Below are 22,788 nucleotides of genomic sequence, written 5' to 3' on the forward strand. Positions count from 1 at the left end.
ATTTCTCCAGCTACACAGCTCCCAGACAGCTGAGAGACACTAGGCCAGCCCAGTTGGTCCTTAAGTGCCCAGGCACGCTTCCCACCCACCACTGCCTGGTCTTTCGGTCTCCACTTTCCACTTGCTCACATTTTCACTCATTTCTGGCTAAAGAAATGAAAAGTGTTGGGGTGAATATATTGAGGCATCAACTGGGAAAAATCAGGGCCTAAACTATGCAAATTGGGTATAAAATGGAGGATTTCCCTCATTGAACCGAAAGTGTCGCTGCTCAGGGGATGTGCTCCCCTGCTCAGGGGATGTGCTCCCGTTGGTAGGAAAGGAAGCAGAGCAAAACAGTGGGCAGTGTTCTTATCAAACATATACAAATCCCTCTACAAAACAGTGTTACCTTGCAACCTTGCAGCGCTGTGAGCAGTATGTGGAAGGGATTACCAGGAACTTGCACAGAGAGGGGGTGGAAGGGAAGCTCTTCTCATTACTCTGTGTGCAGGAAGGCTGGGGACACACGGCCATCCTGGCAGCTCTGTGTCCTGAGAAGTGGGCCTTGAGACCGATCTATGCTTGTGCAGGGATTTCTTGAGCTCCAGAGGAATTTGTCTTGCCTCCTGTCTTCAGCCTCGAACTGTGCCTGAGGCCTACTCTTCATATTCTCTCAGGCCTATCTAGTAAGCCTTGCAAATGTTACCTAGGCAGAACTTCCTGTGACACAGTGTACCCTGACTGAGGTCCCATTCTGCTCTGGCTGATTTCAAAGTGCCTGGAGTGCTCTGTGGACACTTCCTAAATCTGGACTTCGGTGCACTGTGGGCAGGAGTTGGAGCCCTGGACGTATCTGGACTGTGGAAAGGGTTTTGTGAGTCGCTGAGATTAGCAGTATTCACCTGGATGGGAAGGAGGTGCTCACCTGGGGACGTGCAGATCGTTTCAAGGCCTAGTTGACAGTTCTGACCTGGAGCCCTAGCCTGCCCAAGGAGACTTGGGGCTAAGTCCTAGCTTAGATAGTTTGTAAGGGAAATGCTGTGCTTTGTAGCCAGAGGCTGACCTGGAAATGCTTGTGCTACAGAGACCCAGCCTGGGGTCATAGTCAGTATGTCTCAGTGACCAGGATTAAGGCTTAATCTGGTCAAAGGTTTGTTTTATGGCAGGGGTTGTGGACCAGGCCTATGTCTGTTGTGAGCATCAGAAGTCCACCCTGGGGCACTAACAGATTGTCCTTCCTGTGTATGTGACCAACAAAGGTGGCTCTTGGTCTCCCTCTGTGCAACTAGCTTCTTTGCAAGTTCTGTCAGATACAGCTTGCCAATTCACCTGTAGCACCTCCAAGAAGCCTTGTGTATTGCTGCAGCGGATGTTCCTGCCTCTCTCCTCTGCAGCACTCATGGAGACTTGAAGACAAACATTTCTCCTTAGGACATGCTGCAGCTGTTGCAGTGGGGCTGTGTGTCCCCCCCCCCCCAGGACATTCCCCAGAGCTGCACTTGACAGCTCAGCAGTAAGGACTTAGGACTCCCTCCTTTCCCTCCCAACTCCCACTCCACACTTGAGTGAGAAGAAAGTCCAGAAAGGCAGAGGGGAGCAAAATAGGTCCCAAAGCCAAAATGGGGGGATGGAGGAGGAGGGAGGAGACAGTACAAGGGAGTGTGGACTTTTGACCCCAGAGTGGGCAGGTCCTGTGGATTCAGTTTGGTGGCTTAGAAAGAGGCATTTCCTGGCTGTAGACAAGGATTCATGTGTATGGCCTTGTATATTTCAATACTTGCTCCCATGCAGCCTCATGGTAGACCTCCATGTAGTTGTGTTATGTCCCTCTGCCCAGTGTGGGTCTTCCCTTAAGGTCATTTTGCCTGGCAATACTGGCAACCTGGTCATATTCATGGGGTATTTCAAGACATCAGGTCCCCAAAACTTCCCCAGTCACACTCTGCCATCCTCCCAGGGAGACTGGATTAACACTGGCCTCACTGATCTTGCTTGCAAGGCAGTCCTGTAAAGTAAAATTCCCCTAGGCAAACACTCCTAAGCTCTTTATTTCTAGGGCCACAGTGGTCCTGACATGACTTACTCAGTGTCCCAGTTTCGACTGTCCTGCAGAGGTGGGCAGCCTAAGGATTCTTAAACTGAACCGCCAGGAATGCCTTCAGGCTATCTCTTTGGGGCTTGTCCTCAGCTAGGAAAAGATATTTAAGGAGGGGAAAGCGTAGTGTCCCCTGCAGATGTAGTACTAAAACTAACCACCAGGTGGGGTTCCAAGGCAGAGAGTGAGCATGGAGCTGACCCAGCGCTTGCAGCCAGAGCCAGGCTGGAAGAGCTCTGCTGGCCGCCAACTTCAGTTGTCGCACTCTCCCTGGGGAGAGACAGCACTTAGAAGCTCTCGCACATTTTCTGCTAGTGAGCTCTAAAGCAGAACCTATACTGGATGCAGGGGACTATTAGCAGCGTAGGATGAATTAGTTTACACGCCCAGCACCCTAAACTACAGGTGGGATGTCTAGGATGATTTATTTTTATTTTTACTATTATTTGCTCCGGGAGTGTTGGAGTGGAACGAGAAGACTTGAGGTCTGGGGAAACCCAGAGGCTACGGACAGGGAGAGCCACGCCACGCGCTACTCAAGCAAATATCGGTGCGGGTGTGCACAGCTCAGTCCCGGGCTCTCAGGAGAGGCCATATAACAAGCGGATCCATGGATGTGCAGACACATACGGTTATGGGGAGACTCTCAAACTCAGTTCTCTCCACTAGCGTCTATTCGACGCCAGGTAGGAGCACATGCAGGTGCCACAATCATACTTCACATAGGATGGAGCTCTGGACTCTGTGGCCAGCTCTGAGAAGGTGGTCGCACTCATAGGCATGTTTACTTATTCAAATGTATCAGAGAACCTATCTACAGGATTCCTGCTGCCTCTGGGTACTGCACATGTCTCAGGTTCTGGGCACTTTCCGGGACCAGCACTGTAGTTATGATGCTGGTTAGTAAAGTGTGCGTGTGTGTGTGTGTGTGTGTGTGTGTGTGTTGGGGTCCTCGGGGGTGTTGGAGAGTTGGTAGCCCGTGACTCACGCAGGCACAGAAGACCCTCAAGGCATTGGACGGTACGAAACATGTGGACCTAGAACAAGGGAGGTTTGTAGATGCAGATATTAGGAATGGGGACACTAGCTATAGGCAATTAGGAAAGAATAACATGTATCCTTGGAGGCTGCCGGGTCCCACGGAATTCTGCGGGATGGAGTCTGAGTTTAGGAGACTCTGGCAACTTTCAATCGAGGAGGACATTAGGACAAGGACGTTCCACTCAGGACAGCAGAAAGCTGGGAAACAGGTTCGGGAACCCAGGAGGGAGAAAAGCGGGAGTAAAGTATCTTTATAGTCAAACCAGCACCAAGAGGGTGCGCACCGCGTGCTCTCGTGAGTGTGTGTGTGTGTGTTATATGTGTGTACGTGCGCGCGCATGAGTGTGTGCATGCGCGCTCGGGCATGTGTCTCATCTCATCCGTTTGTAGGTGCTGGACTCGGCAAGGCGCAGGCAAGAAGGAAGAGAAGGCGCGAGGTGAACTGAGTTTGATCCTGAGGCGCCTACAAGTGGGTCCCCGGCGGGCGGCGGGCGGGGCGGCTGGGCGGGAGGCCGGCGGGAGCTCACACGCTCGGCAGCCGGCCGGCCTCTCACCACGCCTCCCGCTTTGTGAGCGCGCCCAGGGGGGGTGCTGGACGCGCGCCCACGGCGCTGCTCCCGCCTCTATATAAACACACGCATCGCCTTGCCTTGGATCAAATCAGATTGAGAGACGCTTTTCAAACCACCAGCCCTGAAGTCCTGCCTCCTGCTTTCCCCCTCTTTCATCTCTTTTTGCCTTTCTTTCTCTCTTTCTCCCCCCACCCCCCATCTCTTTTCTTTTCCCCAACAGCAACTCCAGAGCCGAGAGACTGCGTCCCGGGACAGACTGCCTTTTCTTAATTGATAGATAGCCGGGCTCGGGTTTTCCCACCTCCTCCCCCACCCCACCCCGCCTCACCCCTCCCTCCCGTCGCCGCCGCCCCAGAGCCCGCCCGGGGCTCTGTCGCCGGCTGCGTCCCTTCCCCGCTGCGGCCGGCCGACTCCGCACTCGCGCTCGGGCCAACGCGCCCGCCTCGCCCGCCTCCGGGTGCCGCGGCCGCTCCAGCCTCTACATTCGCCTCATCTGGGGAGCCTTCTCCCAAGCCCCCAAAGTTTCTGGGTTCGTTGGAATTTTTGAATTCCGATTTTTTTCTTCTTTTTATGTACCTAGGAATTTTGGAGAAATAGTTTTGATAAATTGATCGCACTTTCCGCTAGCTCTCGGTTCCCCTTCTTTTTGCCCCCCCCCCCCAGCTTTAAGCAGGAAAGGGGCTTCCGAGAGATTCCTGGTGGATAAAGTTTTCCAAAGTTTTTCGTCTGTGATGGTTGCGGGGAGAGCAAGCTCACCAGCTTAACTCAGCTCCATCTCACCTCCCCAGAGCAGCCCTAAGCCCGCATAAAGGGACAAACAAACAAACAAACAAACAAAGTTACACCTCGAGTCGCCTCGTGTCTTCTCTCTTCTTCCAGGGAATCTTTTTCCTCCCTCTCTACGATCACCCCGCAGCCTCCAGACCCTTTCCCTCGGCCCCATCTCCTGGATTTCTCCGAGGGGTGCCAGGACCCCCGGCCGCAGCCTCACCTCCCCCCGTAACTCTGGTCCGGCCCTCCCCTCCCCCATCGCGGACCGCACAGCCAATCCCCCAAGCGGCCGCCAACATGCTGTTTGAGGGCTTGGAGTTGGTGTCGGCGCTGGCCACCCTCGCCGCGTGCCTGGTGTCCGTGACGCTGCTGCTGGCGGTGTCGCAGCAGCTGTGGCAGCTGCGCTGGGCTGCCACCCGCGACAAGAGCTGCAAGCTGCCCATCCCCAAGGGCTCCATGGGATTCCCGCTCATCGGAGAGACTGGTCACTGGTTGCTACAGGTAAGCGCGCTCTCGCCCAGCTGCTCCAGGAGTCCGCTAGCCGCGGGTGTCCGGCCAGGGGGCGCCGATAGCTCGGACACTCGGAAGCGCCGGTCCCCGCCCCGCCCCTTCCTTGTCTCAGCCGGCGCCGCCTGGGTTTCCCCAGCTCGCCTGCAGCGCGACTCGGAGACCTCCGGCGTCCAGTGAGCTAGTTAAGAGGCTGGGTGAGCTAGCTAGTTAAGACTATTGACCGGGTCGGTAGCAGAGAGGGTTCCCAAGCGTGATGCTCCTGGGCTGCAGGCGTCCAAGCAGGGGTGCGCGGAGAGCGCTGGGGAGCGAGTCTGGAGGGGTGTCGCTTAGTTTTTACCTCTGTCTCTGAGCCCAAGTCGACTTTAGCGTCCTGGGTATCTACCTAGGCGCGGAGAGGTAAAGCAGGAGAGGGCCTGTGGCAGGAGAGGGCTTGAATGGCCCGCTTTAAGACCTGGGCAGCATTCTGCAGTGCATTAGGCTCAGGCTCAGGTACAATTGTGCGAGTACGAGGTGCTTCTCACCTCTCTCTCCCCGTCCTCTGGTGTGTGTGTGTGTGTGTGTGTGTGTGTGTGTGTTTACGCGCATCTGCATCTGTGTCTCTGAGTTCTGGTGGGAGAGAAAGAAGATAACCGAAGAGAAATTCAAAGCAGAAGAGTTGAAGGCTCTCAGCTTTCAGGGGAAAAAGGGTCTGTTTGCTTATTGGGTGGGGACAGTTTAGCAGAGGGTAACTAGAAGAAGTATGCAAAAGACCCAGAGTGTGCCCATGCAACTGGACGCTTCACAACTCCACTCTGGTGACAATTGGAGACAGGCGCGTTGAGGACCAAACCCAGGTAGGTAGTAGGAAGATTAACCTGGATTTAACCTCGTCCAATGCTAGACAATCGCTTATTGCAATTTGATACACCCCAGTTTTTTTGGGGGGTGCACCTCTGGGGTAACTGCAGGAGGCGTGTTTGTCAGGCGGGTGCTCATGGACATTAGAGGCAGCCTGGATATCCTGAAACAGACAACCCCCACCCCTGAAAGGAGAAACGAAAGATGAGCGTGCGCGTGTGTGCGCAGACCAATGGGTTTAGACGTGCGAAAGCTTGGCTTGAAATTAATAGACGCGTGCAGTCCGTGCGCGTGAGCACACACACACACACACACACGCACACACCACCGCGCCCCGTTGGGGGACGAGTGACAGTAGAGAAGCCGCATGGAGGGGCTTGAGAGGTTCCCCTGGATCTTTCCATGCCTCACAATTGGACCATCTCTTTTGGGGGTTGCTTGCCTAATCCGGTGGGGTTCCCTTCAACCAATCGGATTGTTCTTTAGAGACAAGATCTCTTTCGCCTGGTCTTTTTTTTTTTTTTTTTGTCTTCACATTTAAAGGGTTAACTGTGGTGGTGGTCCTGGCTTTAGCCGAGAATTTAGAAAATAACTCAAGTGGCACTGTTTCCCGCCTGTTTAAGGCAAATCCTCCGAACCCTCGTTCTCATCCTGTTTCCCGACCTGCCCCACCCCCATGTCCCTTGCCATTTTTCTCAGTCTCACACAAGGGCCCTTGCGGGTGTGGTGCAGCCAGCACAAAAGTTAGAGAGGCGCTTTTCGCCTGGGCATCCGCGTCCCTGGGGGTCAAATCCCCCGGGAGGAGGGACCGCGGGTGCTGAAGGGGTTAAAGCGAACTCTCCGAATCCGGTGTTTTTTTCGGAGTAATTTATCAGATTTTACGGGGGACCTCCAAGGGCTCTCGGTTTCCACTAAGCACCATCTAAACAGAGCCCAGGGCTAAAAATACATTTTTGTATAAATTGGACTCGCGGCCCGAACGGCCGCCCCTATGAAAGTCCTCTTTGTGAAGGCCGTGGAAACGGCGGACAAATAACTCTTTATTAAAGCCACAAAAAACGCACTTTAATTATAGTTAGGCAGATCAGAGGCGGGGGTGGGGGCAAGGCGGCGGCGACCTCGGAAAATTCACAACCCGACTTTTGTGTCGAAAGAAAAGAAAAACAGAGGAAAAGACGGGAGAGGAGAGACCGAGTGAGACGGAGCGAGGGAGACTGCACGGCAGACGAGGACGGGAACCCCGCTCCGCGCCCCCCTCAGCCGCACCCCACCTCCGCCCCGACTTCTCTTAAAGGAGCCGGCGCCGTCCAAGCTGGCGTCTGGATGGGGGCGTCCCCAACTCGGCCCCTCCAGGCGGCGCAGGGGTTCCCGGCCTGTTCCCTGTCGCGCGCCGGGCCCAGAAGCATGTGGAAAAGCCATTAAGAATCTGGGTTCTGTAGCCACTTTTCGCATCTGGGGCGTGTTCACTTCTAACTGGAGTATATAGTTTCCCCGAGAGAAAGAAAAGTGAGGAAGGGGGGCAAGTCAGGAAAGGGGAGCCTCCTGTCTCCGGGTAGAGGGAGCCACGTGTTCCTAGGAGACCACGACGCAAAGGCGGGATCCCCTGCCACAGTTCTACTGGCTGGCTGGAGCGAACGGACAGGTGGTTCCCCGCCCCGTTGCACCCAGTGCGTCCCGGCGGGAGAAGGGTTAAGGCGGGCCGGGTGGCGAATGCGACGAAGGTTTCCGGCACCGCAGGCCGCTGGCCTTGGAGCACAGAGCTCGGCCAAGGGCCCGCGATCCGATTACCTGCGCGAGTCACCGCGCCCCATCCCGCCGCCCCTCAGAAGCACCTTCCCCAGTTAGCTCTAGTTCCAAATTTAAGGGCGGAGACGAAAGTCCGTCCCAGTTATTCCCAGGACAAATGCTTCAGGAGAGTTGTGGCTCTGGGCCCAAGACTCCACCCTGCGGAGCCCACGAAGGGCCACACCGGAGCAGAGAGGAAACTCCAACCCCCATCTCTGGGGACAGCCTCCGGGCACGCACAACGCGCCGCTATAAATAATCTTTGGCCTGCGGCCACCCCGCGGGGTCTCGCCAGCCCGTGGCCTGGAGCCTGGAAATATTTATTCCGAGAGGCTCCGCTGCGCAGAGGTGGGGGAGCAGGCTCCAGCTTCAGATTTAGCCGTCGGGGATACATGTCCCCCTCCCACGTAGCCTTCCGTGGGTGCCCCTGCATCTCCGTCCTACCGCATTATTTATTACACTCTAGGCCCCACTTCCCAGTTCTAATGCACGCCGTGAAATAAAACCTGTAAGTGTGTGTGCGCGTGCGTGCGTGCGTGTGTGTGTGTGTGTGTGTGTGTTGGGTGAGAGGGGGTGACAGGGACCAGGTGGCTGGTGCTAGAGTAGGGCAAGATGCAAGGGCCCGGCCGGTCCTCAGTCAGCCCTTAGAGGCTTCTGGTGTGATTTCCGCAGGGTTCAGGCTTCCAGTCGTCGCGCCGGGAGAAGTATGGCAACGTTTTCAAGACACACTTACTGGGGCGGCCGCTGATCCGTGTGACCGGTGCAGAAAACGTGCGCAAGATCCTACTGGGCGAACACCAGCTAGTGAGCACCGAGTGGCCGCGGAGCGCACGCGTGTTGCTGGGTCCCAACACCGTGGCCAATTCCATTGGCGACATCCACCGCAACAAGCGCAAGGTAAAAGCTTGAACCTTTGTCTTAGGATTAGCTGCCTCGGGTAAGGGGCACAGATATCTGAGCTCCCCTGCCTAGACAATTTCCTGCCCGAATCCCGACTCTGCTTGGGCCTCCTCTTGATCCACTCGAATGCACCTTCTGGCTAGCGCACTGCACGGTGGACACCACTAAGGGTAATAGGACCTGCCTGCGGATGTCTGGACAAAGCTTGTACGTGTGGGGTCTGCTGTAAGGGATGCAGTTGCTCAGCGCATCACTCTACTGGAAAAAATAAGGAGGCAGGGCGGGCGGTTGTTTCACCCCGGACTCCCCGCCACCTTTTTCTCAAAGCTTCCCCCAATCCCCCAAAGAATGGTGGTGCTGAAAACCAAACCTGGCCTAGCAGCCACAGGTTGCATGGAAGGCGAGTCTGTCCTATGTTGCTGGACTGAAGACACCCTGCGGGCAGCGGTCTTCCAGGCTAGCCTTAGGGGCCCTGCTCTAGCAGGAACGCAGTCCGGTGGGGGAAGGGCAAGGGGTGGGAGCAAAGTCTAGGTGCGCAGAGGTTCAAAGCGCACCCACTCTCCAGAAAGAGGAAGAGAAAGTGGGTGTTTATCCGGTGGATTTCCCGAGCTAGAGCAAAGACTCGCAGCAGGCGAGCCAGCGCACACGCAGCACGCCTCCCCGCCCCCTCCAGCTGCGCCGCCGCCACCGCTGGGCTGGGAGCGCGGGCGGCACGTGCTGTTTGAACTACAGTAACCCGAAGGCTGAGCCTGCCGGCGGGCGGGGCGCCGGCCTTGGGCTGGAAGCCGCCAGAAGGAGGCTGCAAGGCTCCTTCACTCTGTTTTTTCCATTGGGTCAGAGGACTCGCTCAGGTTTGGAACCTAAAAAGAAGAAAAGGGGGCCTCTGGCCTCGGGGAGGAGCAGTGGAACAAGGAATAGGAAAGAGAGGAGACCGCGGGGACCATGATCTTGGTCAGCGACTCCACTGTTAGGTGGCCTGGGTGACTGAGAAGCAGTGGGAATCTTCACTTAACAATGCTGTCTGGGCTTTCCTGTTCTCCGAACCAAACCTCTCTGTAAGGGTCGTTCTCCTAGGAAGGCACAAGAGGGAGAAAAAAAAAAATCAAAGGAGGATGTACAGGTCTACCAAAAATTCTTCAGAAAGGCCCCGAAGGCCTGACTGGATACTGGAAGCAGTTAACACAGCTTGCTGACACATGGGGGAGGGGCTAGGGAACAGTGGTTTCTCCCTTTAGTTTCTGAGGCTCCATCAATGGAGCTGAGACCTTCAGGGAACTCAGCTCCAAGCCACTGATGGCTTCCTCACCTTCTGAGACCTTCAGAGACAGGATGCAGAGGGATCTCAGAGTGAGACTTGAACCCAGCAAAGTCATCACTCAGCCTGCCTGCTGGGGCTGCAGGAAGTTGGGGTGGGGGCAAGGTCCTCAGAGGAAGAAAGCTTGACCAGGAAGGAGGGTGAGGCCCAGGGCAACAGATATGGAACACAGTTTTGATGAGATGGGTAACCAGACACTAAGACTCTGCAGTTTTCTGAGCTCCTGGCCTTCCTGCTCTTAGAGACAGAGGATGGTCAAAGGCTAGCACATATTGATCCAGGCAGAAACAAAACACCGAGGGCCCAGTGTGTGTGTGCTTGCTGTGTGGTAGTCACGTGAGTAGGACCTTTATCAAGGATCCATGATCCCGAGTTTACTGAATTTTATACGTACTAAGAAGCAGGAAGCTTGATCCTTGACCTCAGGAAGTAGGAACTCACAGGAAGGACAAAAATTGAGTACTCAGGGGCCGTGTTCATGAATGTCCATGTTGCCCTGAAGAGATGTGTCAATCTTGAGGATGCAAAGCCTGGAGGGCATCTTTCTGGCCAGGGTGAGTGTTTTCAGCTCACACTGCAGTAAGGGCCATGCCCCAGCCTGGTTAGGATGAGTGTGCAGGAAGCTGGGCCCAGGTGTGCGTGCGGGGCACGGCTGGCTGAGAACTAGGAGAGTCACTGTTTCCATTGGAGTGGGTGAGCACCCCTTCTCTGGGAGGTCTAACCAGATGTGTGGGGAGAGGGCTCCTCACAGCCATCACCGAATGCACTCCACATGTTGGCCCTTGCTGCCCTGGTGGTCTAGGGCTAGCTGGGGCTGCCTGGAGGACTCAAGAGTGTCCCCACTCAGATTGCATCACCTGTGAAAGCCAGGCCTCAGACTCCCTCCTTGTCTCCTCCTTTGGAACCCCTCCCAACCTGGGGCAGAGGCTCCTATCTGACAGATTGTATGGAATAGCTGGCCTGCTGCCAGGGGAGGGGGGGAGGAGTCTGGTTGAGAAGGTGGGGACAAGAAGTAAGAGGCAAACAGAAGCCTCTGCTCTCCAGTCTCCTTTTCCCCCTGCTTTTGTTCAGAGTTTTTATATGGAGCTGGGTCTTAGCACTGAGAGACTAGCAACTTTGGTGTACCAAATAGGGTCCCAAGATTGCCCTGGAGAGGGAAGACCCCAGAGTAGGATTTCTGCCCAGCAAGTAAGCAGAGCCCAGAGTGGTCCATGGAAATAAAATCTTGGGATAGGCCGACCCTGCTCCACTGGGCTTTGGATGCCTCTAGCTCATTGCATAGGCTATAGCCATAGACATGACCACATGGATCTAGACTTGGCTCAGAGCAGGAGCTCCAAGCTAATTCGGGGTCCATGGGCAGGTGGGTAGCATAGCCAGACAGCCTAGTCTCAGGGGAACAACCTTTGTCCTAATAGATGAAGTTCTTCACCCACAAGTTACTGTAGGTCCAGCAAGTGGTCCCAGGGGCTGCTGAGAGGGCAGGTGGCAGGAGTGGATCTCTTTGAAGGTCAGTGGGGGAGGAAGCCCAGGCCAGCTGCCAGAGTGTCTGGGTGTGGGTGCCTCCCGCTGCTTGCCCTTGTGCTGGGTAACAGGCAGAGTGAGTGTGGAGGCTTCTGCTTTCTGTATTCCCTCCATTTGGTGTTCTCCTCCCGATGTGGAGAGGGGTCCAGGACTCTGGTGTCTCCTTGAAGTCCACCTTGGTCCTTCTGCTAGCTCCCCCTCTATACCCCCCCCCCCGCCAGCTTTGGAAAGAAAATGTGGCCTTGCTGGGGACAGCAGAGGCTGTCTTTTCTGGCTCTGAGCCCTAATGCCAGTCATTGTAGCCATCTTGGACTCCCCAGACCCAAAAGATTGGTGTGAGGCAGGACTTGAGGATCCCACCGTGGGATATAGACAGTCACTCTGCCCTATGCCTGTGGAGACCCTTCTCTCGTGACTCTCAGCTTTCCAGAGGGGTTTTGTGGTTGGAAAAGTGGTAAGCAAATGGGCAGCCAGTTGCTCCTGACCCCTCTAGTACTTTGGTTGGGGTATGTGGAGGAGTTTAGATAGTGTGGTACACACAGAGGTGGGTTGGGGGGCAGGTAGGGAAGCTGGGTGCTTTCCCACTCTGTCTGACCAGAAATGATGAGTGAACACAGCCCAAGGTGAAGGGGAAGCCAGGTGGCAGTGCAGGCAGCTGGAGAGTGGCTCCCTCCTTTAGTCCCCCTCTTTACTGGAGAATAAAGTACACACCTTGGCGTCACCCCTATGCAGCCTGCTGCCCGCCTTCTGTTTTTCTTTCCATTCCACAGGCTGAGGCTCCAGTGGCTTGGCTGGGTGGCCTGCCTGGCCCCCACCCCTCCTGGGCGGCAGCTTCCAACCCTCCTCAGCTGAGTCACTGGCTGGGCAGTGGGCTCCCTCTGAGGCCCTGCCCTCTGCTGGGGCAGCCCATCAGTTTGCCCATCTATCCTCAACTGCAGGCTGATCGGGAGGGTACCACTCCTGTGAGAGCTGTGGGATATTACAAGGTGACCTCCCATCCCAGGGACAGCAGATTAGTGTGGAGAGGAAGTCTGGCTGAAAGAGAAGACATCTGTAAGAACAGTTATAGGGGATTTTAGGCTTTGAGGAGCCCAGGTGAGCACCCCAGGCCCTACACAATCAAGTTCTACCAACAGAGAGACAGAAAATATAGGTAACTGTGTTGTTGGAAAGACCAAGTGGGCTTGGGAGTGTTCTCCAAGGATATATTTAAAACAGAGCCCACCCTCCCTCTAGGCCTTCTCATGATTCTATGGGTACGTTGGGGTGGGTGTTCTGGGGTCTCCAGGACCCTCTCTCCCTGTTCTTGCCCTCCCTGGACCCATCCCTTGTAAAGTCCATACCTGTGGCTTGATCTGCCGTGCTCTGTCGGGGCCTGGCTGGTCCCCAAGGGCCTTTTTGAGGCATTCTTGGCTTCATTATGGGAATTCCTAGGGAAGACCCCATGAAAGAGAAAACGGCCTGGCCACTGTGTTGCCTGTGGTCAGGGCCAATGCTCCTGGGCCAGAACCTTCTTCACGCTGAGCCACTCCCAGGCATCTTCCTCTGTGCCCCAGGCCTGACCCCAGTGGCTAGAAGCGTCATATCCAACAAGCTGATGAGGCTCAGGCCTCTCCCTGCCCTGGCAAGGCACCTCTGCCTGTTCTCCTTGGTGGCTGGTGGTTTCTGGGCTGCCTGGCTTTGGGAAGTGCCCGCCTTGTTAGCCCTGGGCTCACACCCAGAGATGCAGACTCGGCACCTTCCCAGAGACTGGGAGGCCCCTGTGTCTCTAGAGCAGCTGAAGCAGAGGCAGGGCCACCGACTTAGTGACTCTGATCAAAGGTCCCTTGCTGGAGTGCCTGCTACCAGCCTTTGCTTGGTTTTTCATGACTGTGCTTTCTCCACCTTTTGGAAGCGGGAAAGAGGAAACTTCCAAGGAGACATGGGGAACATCTGGGTGGAAAGGGACTTTGAATCATCTAGATGGACTCTCCGTAAAAAAACTATGGGGGAACAGGCCAGGAGGAGCAGCAGCAGCAGAGGATAGTCCTCTTCCCAGGGACCCAGGAGGACAGTGTCCATGCTTCCTGGCCTTGCTCAGGACCCTTTTCCATTTCGGAACAAGTTTAGACACCCTGCCATAGAGTTCCCTGCTCAGCTCCTGATCATCCCTGTATCCCCTGTCTTTCTGGGTTGTCTCAGCCCTTCTGGACCCCTCGGGTCAGAGAAGTGATTCAGTTAGCTGTCACTAGAGGGCGCAGGGATTGTAACCTAAGGGGCACAAGGGGTTTGTCCATGATCCTAGTGTTCCCTTCTCAGGATGCCCTCCTTTTGTCAGCCTTTGGGGTAGCCTGTGCCAGGCCCCCAGGACCTTGGTGAGGTATGAGTACGGGGTGCCAGGCTGTCTCCAGAGGGCTCACATGTCTTTGGGACCAGATTTCCACTGTGCCGTTGCCTATCCTATACCACTTCCAGGAGCTTGCTAGTTCTCAGTCAGTGTGGTGTCACTATCCCCTCCTACACCATAGCCAGCTTCTCCAGTGTTTGTTCACATGAGTTACCTTTCCACCTCCCCACTGTGTTTCCTGGTGACCCCCCAAAGCTCTGTTCTCTAGTGTCCATTGTTGGTCAGTAGTCTCTGATTGGACTCCTGAGGGTGAGGGCCCACTCTTGCCCACCCCCAAGGCCCCTGGGCCAAAGGATGAACCTGGTCCTAAGAACATTAGGACAAGGGCTCAGGCACCCAATACAGTCTTCCTCTATAACCCTCTGACTACTGAAGCCCCCCTCCCAAGAAATTTCCCAGGACCCCAGAACTGGGCAAATGTGAGTGACCTAGAGGACCTCCTGTCACCCTTGTTCCTCCAGGCTGTTCCCTGGCATTGAAACTGGTCTGGGCAGTATGGTCCTTTGCCCCTCACTGGCCTCCCTTCCCTCCCTCTGCCCACTGGGAATTGGGGAATGAAAGTGCTATTGTGTGAAAAGGCTGGGCCACTGAAGGGCCAGCACTGTTATTTCTGCAAACCAGCCCTCCCATTAGCCATGCAGGGCACAGGCCAGGAAAATGTTACCTTTTCCTCCATGAGCTGACTGCAGGGGAAATTCTCACATTTACAGTTTGTGTGGTGGTTGTGTTTGGGGGGCAGGCGGGAGGTCAGTGTGCTTGTGTGGTTTTGTACCAGCTGGTGGGTATCCTCCCCGCCACTCTCCCTTTTTTCCCAGCTCTGGGGTGAACCTTCTGTTCTGGACTTGTATCTGGGGATATAAGTAGACCCACAGGCTTTGAGTAAATAAACAGACACTCTCCCTCTCTCGGACAGAGGATAGCTGTGTGAAAAACATGCCGTGTTGGGGTGGAGGCAGGACACTGCCCAGCCAATCAGGAGGATGAGTGTAAGACCAGGGTATGAGAACAGGGACCCTTGATGGTCTTAGAAGATGCTCAGAATTAAAGGGTCTTCTGTCTCTGTGATCTTCCGGGGGTAGAAAGCTATTGTCTAGAGGCCTGACCATACAGTACATGTTTGGATGATACAGCCTCTGCACTTCCTAGAGTCTCCACTCAATTGTCATTACATGGGGACTGATGACAGTTTGGGTCCCTAGCACATCCTGCTTTCTGTCTAGCAGAGGGTTGTCTTGCCTGCTCAGCAGAGGAGAACAGTGTGCTGTGACCGGACACTCATGTCTCACCTCTCCTGACACACCCTCCTAAGGTCCTGGGACTCGGCAGAAAGTCCCCTCAACAGAAGTGCAGACTCCTTTATGTGTCTCCACCTTAGCCCTTGTGGGGTCCCAAGGCTGGGATAGCTTCCCACTCTCTCACAAACACAGGCGGTAAACTGAGGGCTCAGTATAGGAAACTGCACAAGGGAGTTGGGTTGGAGCCACCACCAGGAAGCACGGCAGGATGGGTATGGACAGTGTTCCTCCTGGCTGCAGGTCCCTTACCACTTGCCTCTGGGCCCTTCAGGTCTTCTCCAAGATCTTCAGCCATGAGGCGCTCGAGAGCTACCTGCCCAAGATCCAACTGGTGATCCAGGACACACTTCGAGCCTGGAGCAGCCAGCCTGAGGCCATCAATGTGTATCAGGAGGCCCAGCGACTTACCTTCCGAATGGCCGTGCGGGTACTGCTAGGTTTCAGCATCCCTGAGGAGGACCTGGGCCACCTCTTTGAGGTATACCAGCAGTTTGTGGAGAATGTTTTCTCTTTGCCAGTGGACCTGCCCTTCAGTGGCTACCGGAGGGTGAGTACCCTGTGTGTGGAAAGGGAGGGCGAAGGACTGACTGCCTTTGGGAGGGAAATGCACTACTGGGTAGATGCTGGGAGGGAACACAGGGCACTGGAGCAGACAGGTGAGACCAGAAGTGGCAACAGGCTGCGTCTGGATCTTTCCATGTAGTCCAGGGGCTTAGAGTGAGCCCTGCCTTCAAGACAAGCTGATGGTCCACTTTCCCCTAGGGCATCCAAGCTCGGCAGACCCTTCAGAAGGGCCTAGAGAAAGCTATCCGTGAGAAGCTACAGTGTACTCAGGGAAAAGACTACTCGGACGCCCTGGACATTCTCATTGAGAGCAGCAAGGAACATGGCAAGGAGATGACCATGCAGGAGCTTAAGGTTGGTGGGCAGTCCCATGCTCCACCATGGAATGCCCTTTCTCACTTCCCTCATCCAGAGCAGAGGGTTGCCTGGCTGCTTTTGCACTGGCCAGCTTTCTGAGCAGCAGTGGCAGTGGCTGCTTTGGGCCCAGCAATGGAGTAGAAGCCATGACAGTGCTGATCCAGAAGCAGAGCAGTGTCCTTGGCGTGGCTCTGAAGGGTGCTTGGGAGCTATTCTGTTCTGTTCACAATAGCATGTGGCTCGGGGCTGTGTGCACTATATCTTGGGGGTGGTCAGGTTCCATACGCTCTATCCTACACATATCCCTCCCTATTGTTCTTAAGATTGATCCTGAGGCCTGTCAGGGGCTTGTTGGTACCTCCTATTGGACCTCTTCCTAAATTACTCTCTTAGTTCTTTCCATGGTTCTAAGAAAACACATGCCTAGAAGCCGCTCACTGGAGGCCAGCTCCAGACTCCAGGAGAGGTTTGATCATAATAAGGACTCCCTCCTCTTACAGCTTCTCCAGTGCTGTTTGATAATTTTGTTCATCCCACTGCCTCAGCACAGCTGGGCCTCAGTCCCCTGGCCCTGCAGTGTGCCCTTTCTGGGGGCTCTTCTACTTGAGAGGGCTTTTTTATCCTAACATTCCCTTACCTGGTGTCTACAGATCTCCCGAGGAAGCTGGGGAGAAACTGCTGGGACTTCATTAGCAAGTATCCAGGCCTTGGGAGGAGGGGACCTCTGGATTCCATTGCAGTCCCTTCTTAGGTCCTCCTGGTGCTGCCTTACGCTGCTTCCAGATCCTGCCTGTCCACCTGCCCACTAAAAGACATCCCTCTTCTGGGGTGGAGGAAGAAGCTGGCAGCAATATTGAGTTACCAACACGCACACGCAAACACACAAACATAGGCACACATGCATATACACATACACAAACACACACATATGCACATGCACACAAACATACACAGTGCTGAGCTTCCGCAATATATCCTTTCTTTTCTGTGAGCTCACTGCATTAAGTAGGCCTGCTGGTGCTGGCCAGGAGTACAGCACTGAGCAAGAAATGACCTTAAGCTCTGAAGCCAGCAAGCTTATGCTTCTGCCCTGAGTCACAGCAGTGTTTCCACCCAAGCTAGGGACCAGACTGTGACCTCCACAAGCCGTTCGAGAGTAAGGCTCAGGGCAACACTGTTGGCAGTCAGGAGGTAGGGCTCAGTGCAGATGGGCTCCTGGGAAAGCTAGCAGCAAAGATCATCCTAACTGGCCACTGCAAACAGCCCAGAATGCCTCTTTCTGCTGTACAGGATGGAACCCTGGAGCTGATCTTTGCAGCCTATGCCACTACAGCCAGTGCCAGCACATCCTTGATCATGCAACTGCTAAAACACCCTGCTGTGCTGGAGAAGCTGCGGGAGGAACTGCGAGCCCAGGGCCTGCTCCATGGCGGTGGCTGCCCCTGTGAGGGCACCCTGCGCCTGGACACACTCAGTGGCCTGCGCTACCTGGACTGCGTCATCAAAGAGGTCATGAGGCTCTTCACACCCATCTCGGGCGGCTACCGCACTGTGCTGCAGACCTTCGAACTGGATGTGAGACTGGGTTCAAGTGCTGGTGGTAGTGGGGTGGCTGGGACTTTGGCTAGACGCTGTTTGTGGGTCCTCAGTAAGGTGAGGGGGTAGGGAACAGTGCCTGATTCTAGTAGCTTTCAGTCCTGTGGGAGATGCTTCACCCCAAATGCATAGCTGAATGAAGCCAGCTTGTGTGCCACTTGGGATACCCCTGTGATCTTTAGGTATGGGGATTTGATCTAGCATACTGAGGGAGTGACGTGGGTTAGGAACAGGCCTTGTGCAAATGAGAATGAGTACAGGTAAGTGGGCTTCTTCTGGCTCTGACCACCCTACTCTCTGCCCGGTCTTCCTCCAGGGTTTCCAGATCCCCAAGGGCTGGAGTGTCATGTATAGCATCCGAGACACTCACGACACAGCGCCTGTGTTCAAGGATGTGAATGTGTTTGACCCTGACCGCTTCAGCCAGGCACGCAGTGAGGATAAGGATGGCCGCTTCCATTACCTCCCATTTGGCGGTGGCGTGCGGACCTGCCTGGGCAAGCACTTGGCCAAGCTGTTCCTGAAGGTGCTGGCGGTGGAGCTGGCCAGCACTAGCCGCTTCGAGCTGGCCACGCGGACCTTCCCTCGCATCACTCTGGTCCCTGTCTTGCACCCGGTGGATGGCCTCAGTGTCAAGTTCTTTGGTCTGGATGCCAATCAGAATGAGATTCTGCCCGAGACGGAGGCCATGTTGAGTGCTACGGTGTAGCCTCACTCTGGTCTCAGCCCAGCCCAGCCCAGCAGAGAGGATGGGGGGCAAAGATAGAAACCTGTGGGGTGGGGTGGGGCTGGGTGGGAGGCCAGCAGCCCCGCTATGTTGTTCTTTGGCCTCTTCCCTGGCAAACCCTCCCCAAAGACAGAAGGGCCCCGCCCCCTCCTGACTCCCACTCTTGGATCTCCACTGCCCCCTAGCTTAGCTCCTGGGACAGAGCCAGGACTGTATGCCCATGACAGTGTTAGTACCAGTGGGTTGAGCTGCAGTATATGCTCTGACCTCTGAACGCTTCCTTCCCTTACCCCCTTGTCTTTCTGTGGGTGGTCAGATGGCTGTTTGAAGGCAGGAGGGAGGAAAAGGGGGCCCCTTGGAGCACTCTTTGACAGCCCCACATCCTCCCTTCTGTTACTGCTCTAATGGTGCCCAGAACTGTGTTCTGGGAATTCTAGTCTAAGCAACCCTAGGCAGGGTGGGAGCTGCCACAGCCTTGAGGGGCCCATACCAGCCTAGCCAGTTTGGACATTGGAAATTACCTGTCGCTGCTATTTGTCTTCTGACCTTGGGGTGCATTATAGGCTTAATCCTTAGCATCTTCCTTGGTGGCCCTGGGCAGGGACACTGGCACTCCTCCCCCATGGGACCAACTGAGCCGGGTGGCTTTTGGCTATAGCTGGGCTCCCAGCTGCCCACCCTTGCCCCTGTCCCGTATTTATTCACTGACCTTGGCTAGACTGAGGTCTGGAGCACCTACCCCCCAACACCTACACACCACCATCACCACCACCACATGCACACACCTGCCAGCCTCTGAACTAGCTGTCCTTTTCAAGGCTTATGTGAGGCAAGAAGACAGTGTGTCTGGTCTAACCCAGTTCTTTGGTAGAGGGTTAACAGCCCTCCTGGGCTCTAGGCAAAAGATGTAGTTTAACCTCAGAGTCAGACACCCAGCATATCTGCCAGGTGGTCTTAGCACTTCCTCCCAGGCTGTCAAAGCCCTGGGCATGTGGGTCTGGGGGCCACCACTTTCTGTTCCCTCACTGCCTGTCCCAGTGCCGGCCACTCCCCTGGTGAGGATGCATAAGGATACGGGTTCTTCTGAAGGGACTTCTGTCTTCCCTTCCTTGACTCTCTGCCCCTTTGCTCTTTCTTGGAAGAGTCCCCCACCCCATACCCACTCCCACCCCCATGCCACTATCTGCTAAGCCCAGCTCAGGGTTTGGAGTAGAGAAGAAAGGAGAGAGATAAGGTGGAGAAAGCCCTCTCTCTGAGGTGCCTCAGGCCCTGTGGGGTCTGGAGAAGCTGGAGGGGAGGTTGTAGCTAGAAAGCAATGGAGAAGGAGAGGAGGGAGACGAGGACAGGGCATAAGTGATTTGTCAGAAGTGGTTCAGTTGCAGAAAGGCCAGTGGGGGCGTGGAAGGTGACTGGGTGGGGAGGTGAGGGACTCCTGCCTCTGACAGTTTGAGGGTTAACCATGCAGGACCTTCCTGGGAAGGGTTTGGGGCTCCAGTGTGTCTCTAGGCAACTCAGTCTGTTTCCAGATTCCTCTTTGCTTTTGATTTCCATCTATCATCCATCGCTTTTGCCCGTTCCTAAGGAAGTGGCTCCTTTTCTCCAGAAAACAGAGACACAGAACGACAGTCCGCATTGACCTGACCCTGGATGGCCACTGTCATGTGGGTCAGCCACATCTCACCAGCCACACAGAAAGTCCCATAAGCCACGTTTCCCACATGTTTCACTGGTCTGTATTTTTCTGACAGAACCAGAACAAACGACGGCATTAGGATACCAGCAAAATTATGGTGGAGTCAAAAATAACTGTAAACCCTCAGCCTCCTTTCTCAGTTCTGAAACAGGCCAAACTGTGTAAAGACTTATCTTGCCCACACTCCACACACCAGTGCCCGTCTGGGAGGCTCATCTTCCTGCACACTAACCCTGCTTGCCTGCGGCCCTCTGTTTCAGACTGAAGATGTGGCATGTAACTCTGGCCCTGGTGAGGGGCAGGGGGACTGGAGGACCCCAGCAGGCATCAGGGGCCTTCCGTTTCAGGGGGCCAGCCCAGGAGGTGTAGTGAAGGAAAAGCTGAGGGGGAAGGATCCCCGTGAGGGTGAAAGATGGTCTGCCTGGATGGGTCTCAAAGGTGACAGGCAAAGGGACCTGGCCTAGGCACCCGCGGTGTGGCACCTGTCTCACTCCTGTAGATGTGTCTGTTCTGTGTTCGTGTGTTTTGTTGTGGTAGCATTAATGGGTGATGTATTCTCACATTCCTAACTATTGTAACTTGACATTTAAAAAAAACAAACCCCACAAAGACTTCCTGCCACGGGCTTGCAGACTGAAGCACTTTCAAAGTTAGACGCTGGCGTGTGCATTCTGGGCAACCATTTTGATCCTGCCCAGGTTTCTATTATTTTATACACAAAACTTTTTTTTCATAAATGTTATAATTTTGTGTCTGTCTTTATAAACTATTATAAGTACTATTTTTGTTATAATTCAAAATAGATATTTAGTATAAAGTTTTTGCTGTTAAATATTTGTTATTTAGTAAAATATGAATTGTTCTTTATTGTAAACATGGTTCAAAATATTAATATGCTTTTATCACAGTTGTTTTAATATTGAGAACGCACTTGTGTGTCTCATTTTGATGTGAGCTGGTTCTGTGTGTGTGTTTCGGCTGTCGTGTGGTTTTGATGTGTATATAATATTCCGTGTTGCATATTACAACAATGAATGTCATGCATTTTGTGAAATACTCAATGTGGCTCTTTTATTGGCTTCCATAATAAACTGTGGGGACTCACCCTTGTCTCTGCTGTCTGCCTGGTCTCTTGCCCTTCAGACTTGTTAGAAGGCTCCCAGGCTTCCCGTATTCCCAGCAGCAATGCCTAGAGCAACCTGTCAGGAAGCTCTAGAACGTGCTGTGGAAGGAACTCCACATTTTTACACAAGGAACAGGCTGTGATGAGACCCAGGGCCTGATGGGGGGACAGACAACAGAGAGGCCACATCCCTATCAAGTGTGACTGTGACCAGATATGCCAAGTCTTTGCACTGGACCCAATGATCCACAGCTCGTAGGCTTATTCATCAGTTTGACCTAGGATGGCTGAAATATGTAGCCATGGGAGGTGCATGAGTGGACTCCCCATTCTGAGCTCAGCCTTTTGCCTGGGCAGGTGATCCTCCAAATCTGTTTCATGGCTATCATGGGATCATGTACATGCCCAGACCCCAGCATCTCTGCCAGGTGTTCTTAGCACCTCCTCCCAGTCTGTCAAAGTCCTGGGCATGAGCTTGGGAAATGCAACAAACAAAACAAACCAGGTTCCTATATGGTGAGTCTTGAGCCCAGGGTGGTCCATCATAGGAGCCAGTGTGCCACCAGCTACAGAGGTCTGCAAGCCATATTGGTATCTGAAATGTCCCATTTCCCAAGCTACTCCATCCACAGCCTGATTGTTCAAGAGGCCTGATGTGGAGACTGTGGGAAGACAAAACTACAGGATGGGGACAAGCAATGTCCATGGGGGTTCCTTGTCCTGGTCCAAGGAACCAGGGCTGTGGGGGTCATGGGGAGAGGCCAGGAGCCAGGAAGCACAGTTGGAGTCTCACATCCTGGGGTGGCCACTGCTGGGCTGACCTGACAAAAGTCACTATGTGGTCACCTTAGTTCTTTCTCACAATCTGACCATGGCTCTGCCCAGAGCACTCTGGCCCAGGGACACCGGGACACAGGGCTTTGTTTGTCCAGCATGGATCACAGAAGCTGGCCACTCAGGCAGCTGATAGTGGCAGCGGAGCAGGATGGTTACCGATGCCAGCCATCTATTCTGTATGGTGGATGCGGTCTCCCCACCTCCCATCTCTGGATCTGCTCAACCCCAACCTTCTACCCTCTTCAGAGTAGAAAATGGGCAGGGAGAATATTTTTTTTTCCATGAAAGCAGAATCCTGAAGTGGCAGTGACCTTCCTTAGGTCACAGGGAAATAGAGAGAAGGGGTGAGGACAGGTGTCTTGTGGTGGCCAGTACTCACTGCAGGTCCCTTGGACTGGCCCAGGTTTAGCCAGCAGTCACAGCAATGCAGGAACTGGATGTCTCGGGAGCCTTTCAGGGAGGCAATGGTTTGTCTGGGTGTCAATCCCATCCATCCTGCTCACAGCAAATGGAACTGCAGCACAGCCCCAGAGGTACCCTTGGTCTGACTCCCTGGCTTGCACTGGCAGGGAGCCATTTGGGGAGCTGGTCCCCTCATCAGCTCAATCCCTGCCTAATCCACATGGTGTTGGGCTGGTGGTGGTGGTGGGGAGGACAATGACACTAGCTGCTCTCTCCCTCTTCCCCCCAGCCAGCTGTAGGCTGGGCTCCCCAGGCCTGAAAGGAAAATACAGACAAACACTGGACAGACAAACAGGGACACTCTTTGTCCCTGGACTGAGGCACCAGTTTAGAGAGAACTTAGAGGATACGCATTCAAAATCTCCCAGCACGTTTCCAAAATTGCCCTGGCTTTGGCTGGACCTGGCTGCCCAGGA

The 22,788-nt window shown here is 54.5% G+C and overlaps 1 protein-coding gene across 1 annotated transcript; it reads left to right on the forward strand.

Annotated features, from left to right (window-relative positions):
* The first annotated feature begins 4,198 nt into the window (after nucleotides 1–4,198).
* On the forward strand, nucleotides 4,199–21,060 carry LOC114616877 (cytochrome P450 26B1). Its single transcript, XM_028762368.1, has 7 exons — nucleotides 4,199–4,219; nucleotides 4,570–4,962; nucleotides 8,266–8,490; nucleotides 15,285–15,560; nucleotides 15,776–15,931; nucleotides 17,225–17,509; nucleotides 17,847–21,060. The coding sequence occupies exons 2-7, from the start codon at nucleotides 4,759–4,761 to the stop codon at nucleotides 18,237–18,239; spliced, it is 1,539 nt and encodes a 512-aa protein (XP_028618201.1). The 5' UTR covers nucleotides 4,199–4,219; nucleotides 4,570–4,758; the 3' UTR covers nucleotides 18,240–21,060.
* Nucleotides 21,061–22,788: the final 1,728 nt, after the last annotated feature.

This window comes from Grammomys surdaster, unplaced genomic scaffold (genome assembly GCF_004785775.1).
Source record: "Grammomys surdaster isolate TR1022 unplaced genomic scaffold, NIH_TR_1.0 133, whole genome shotgun sequence".
NCBI classification, from domain to species: Eukaryota; Metazoa; Chordata; class Mammalia; order Rodentia; family Muridae; genus Grammomys; species Grammomys surdaster.

Coding starts and splice junctions, on each gene's coding strand:
- LOC114616877 (XM_028762368.1), top strand. CDS start 4,759: ATGCTGTTTGAGGGCTTGGAGTTGGTGTCGGCGCTGGCCACCCTCGCC. Junction 8,491..15,284: donor TCCACCGCAACAAGCGCAAG/GTAAAAGCTTGA, acceptor TGGGCCCTTCAG/GTCTTCTCCAAGATCTTCAG. Junction 17,510..17,846: donor TGCAGACCTTCGAACTGGAT/GTGAGACTGGGT, acceptor GTCTTCCTCCAG/GGTTTCCAGATCCCCAAGGG.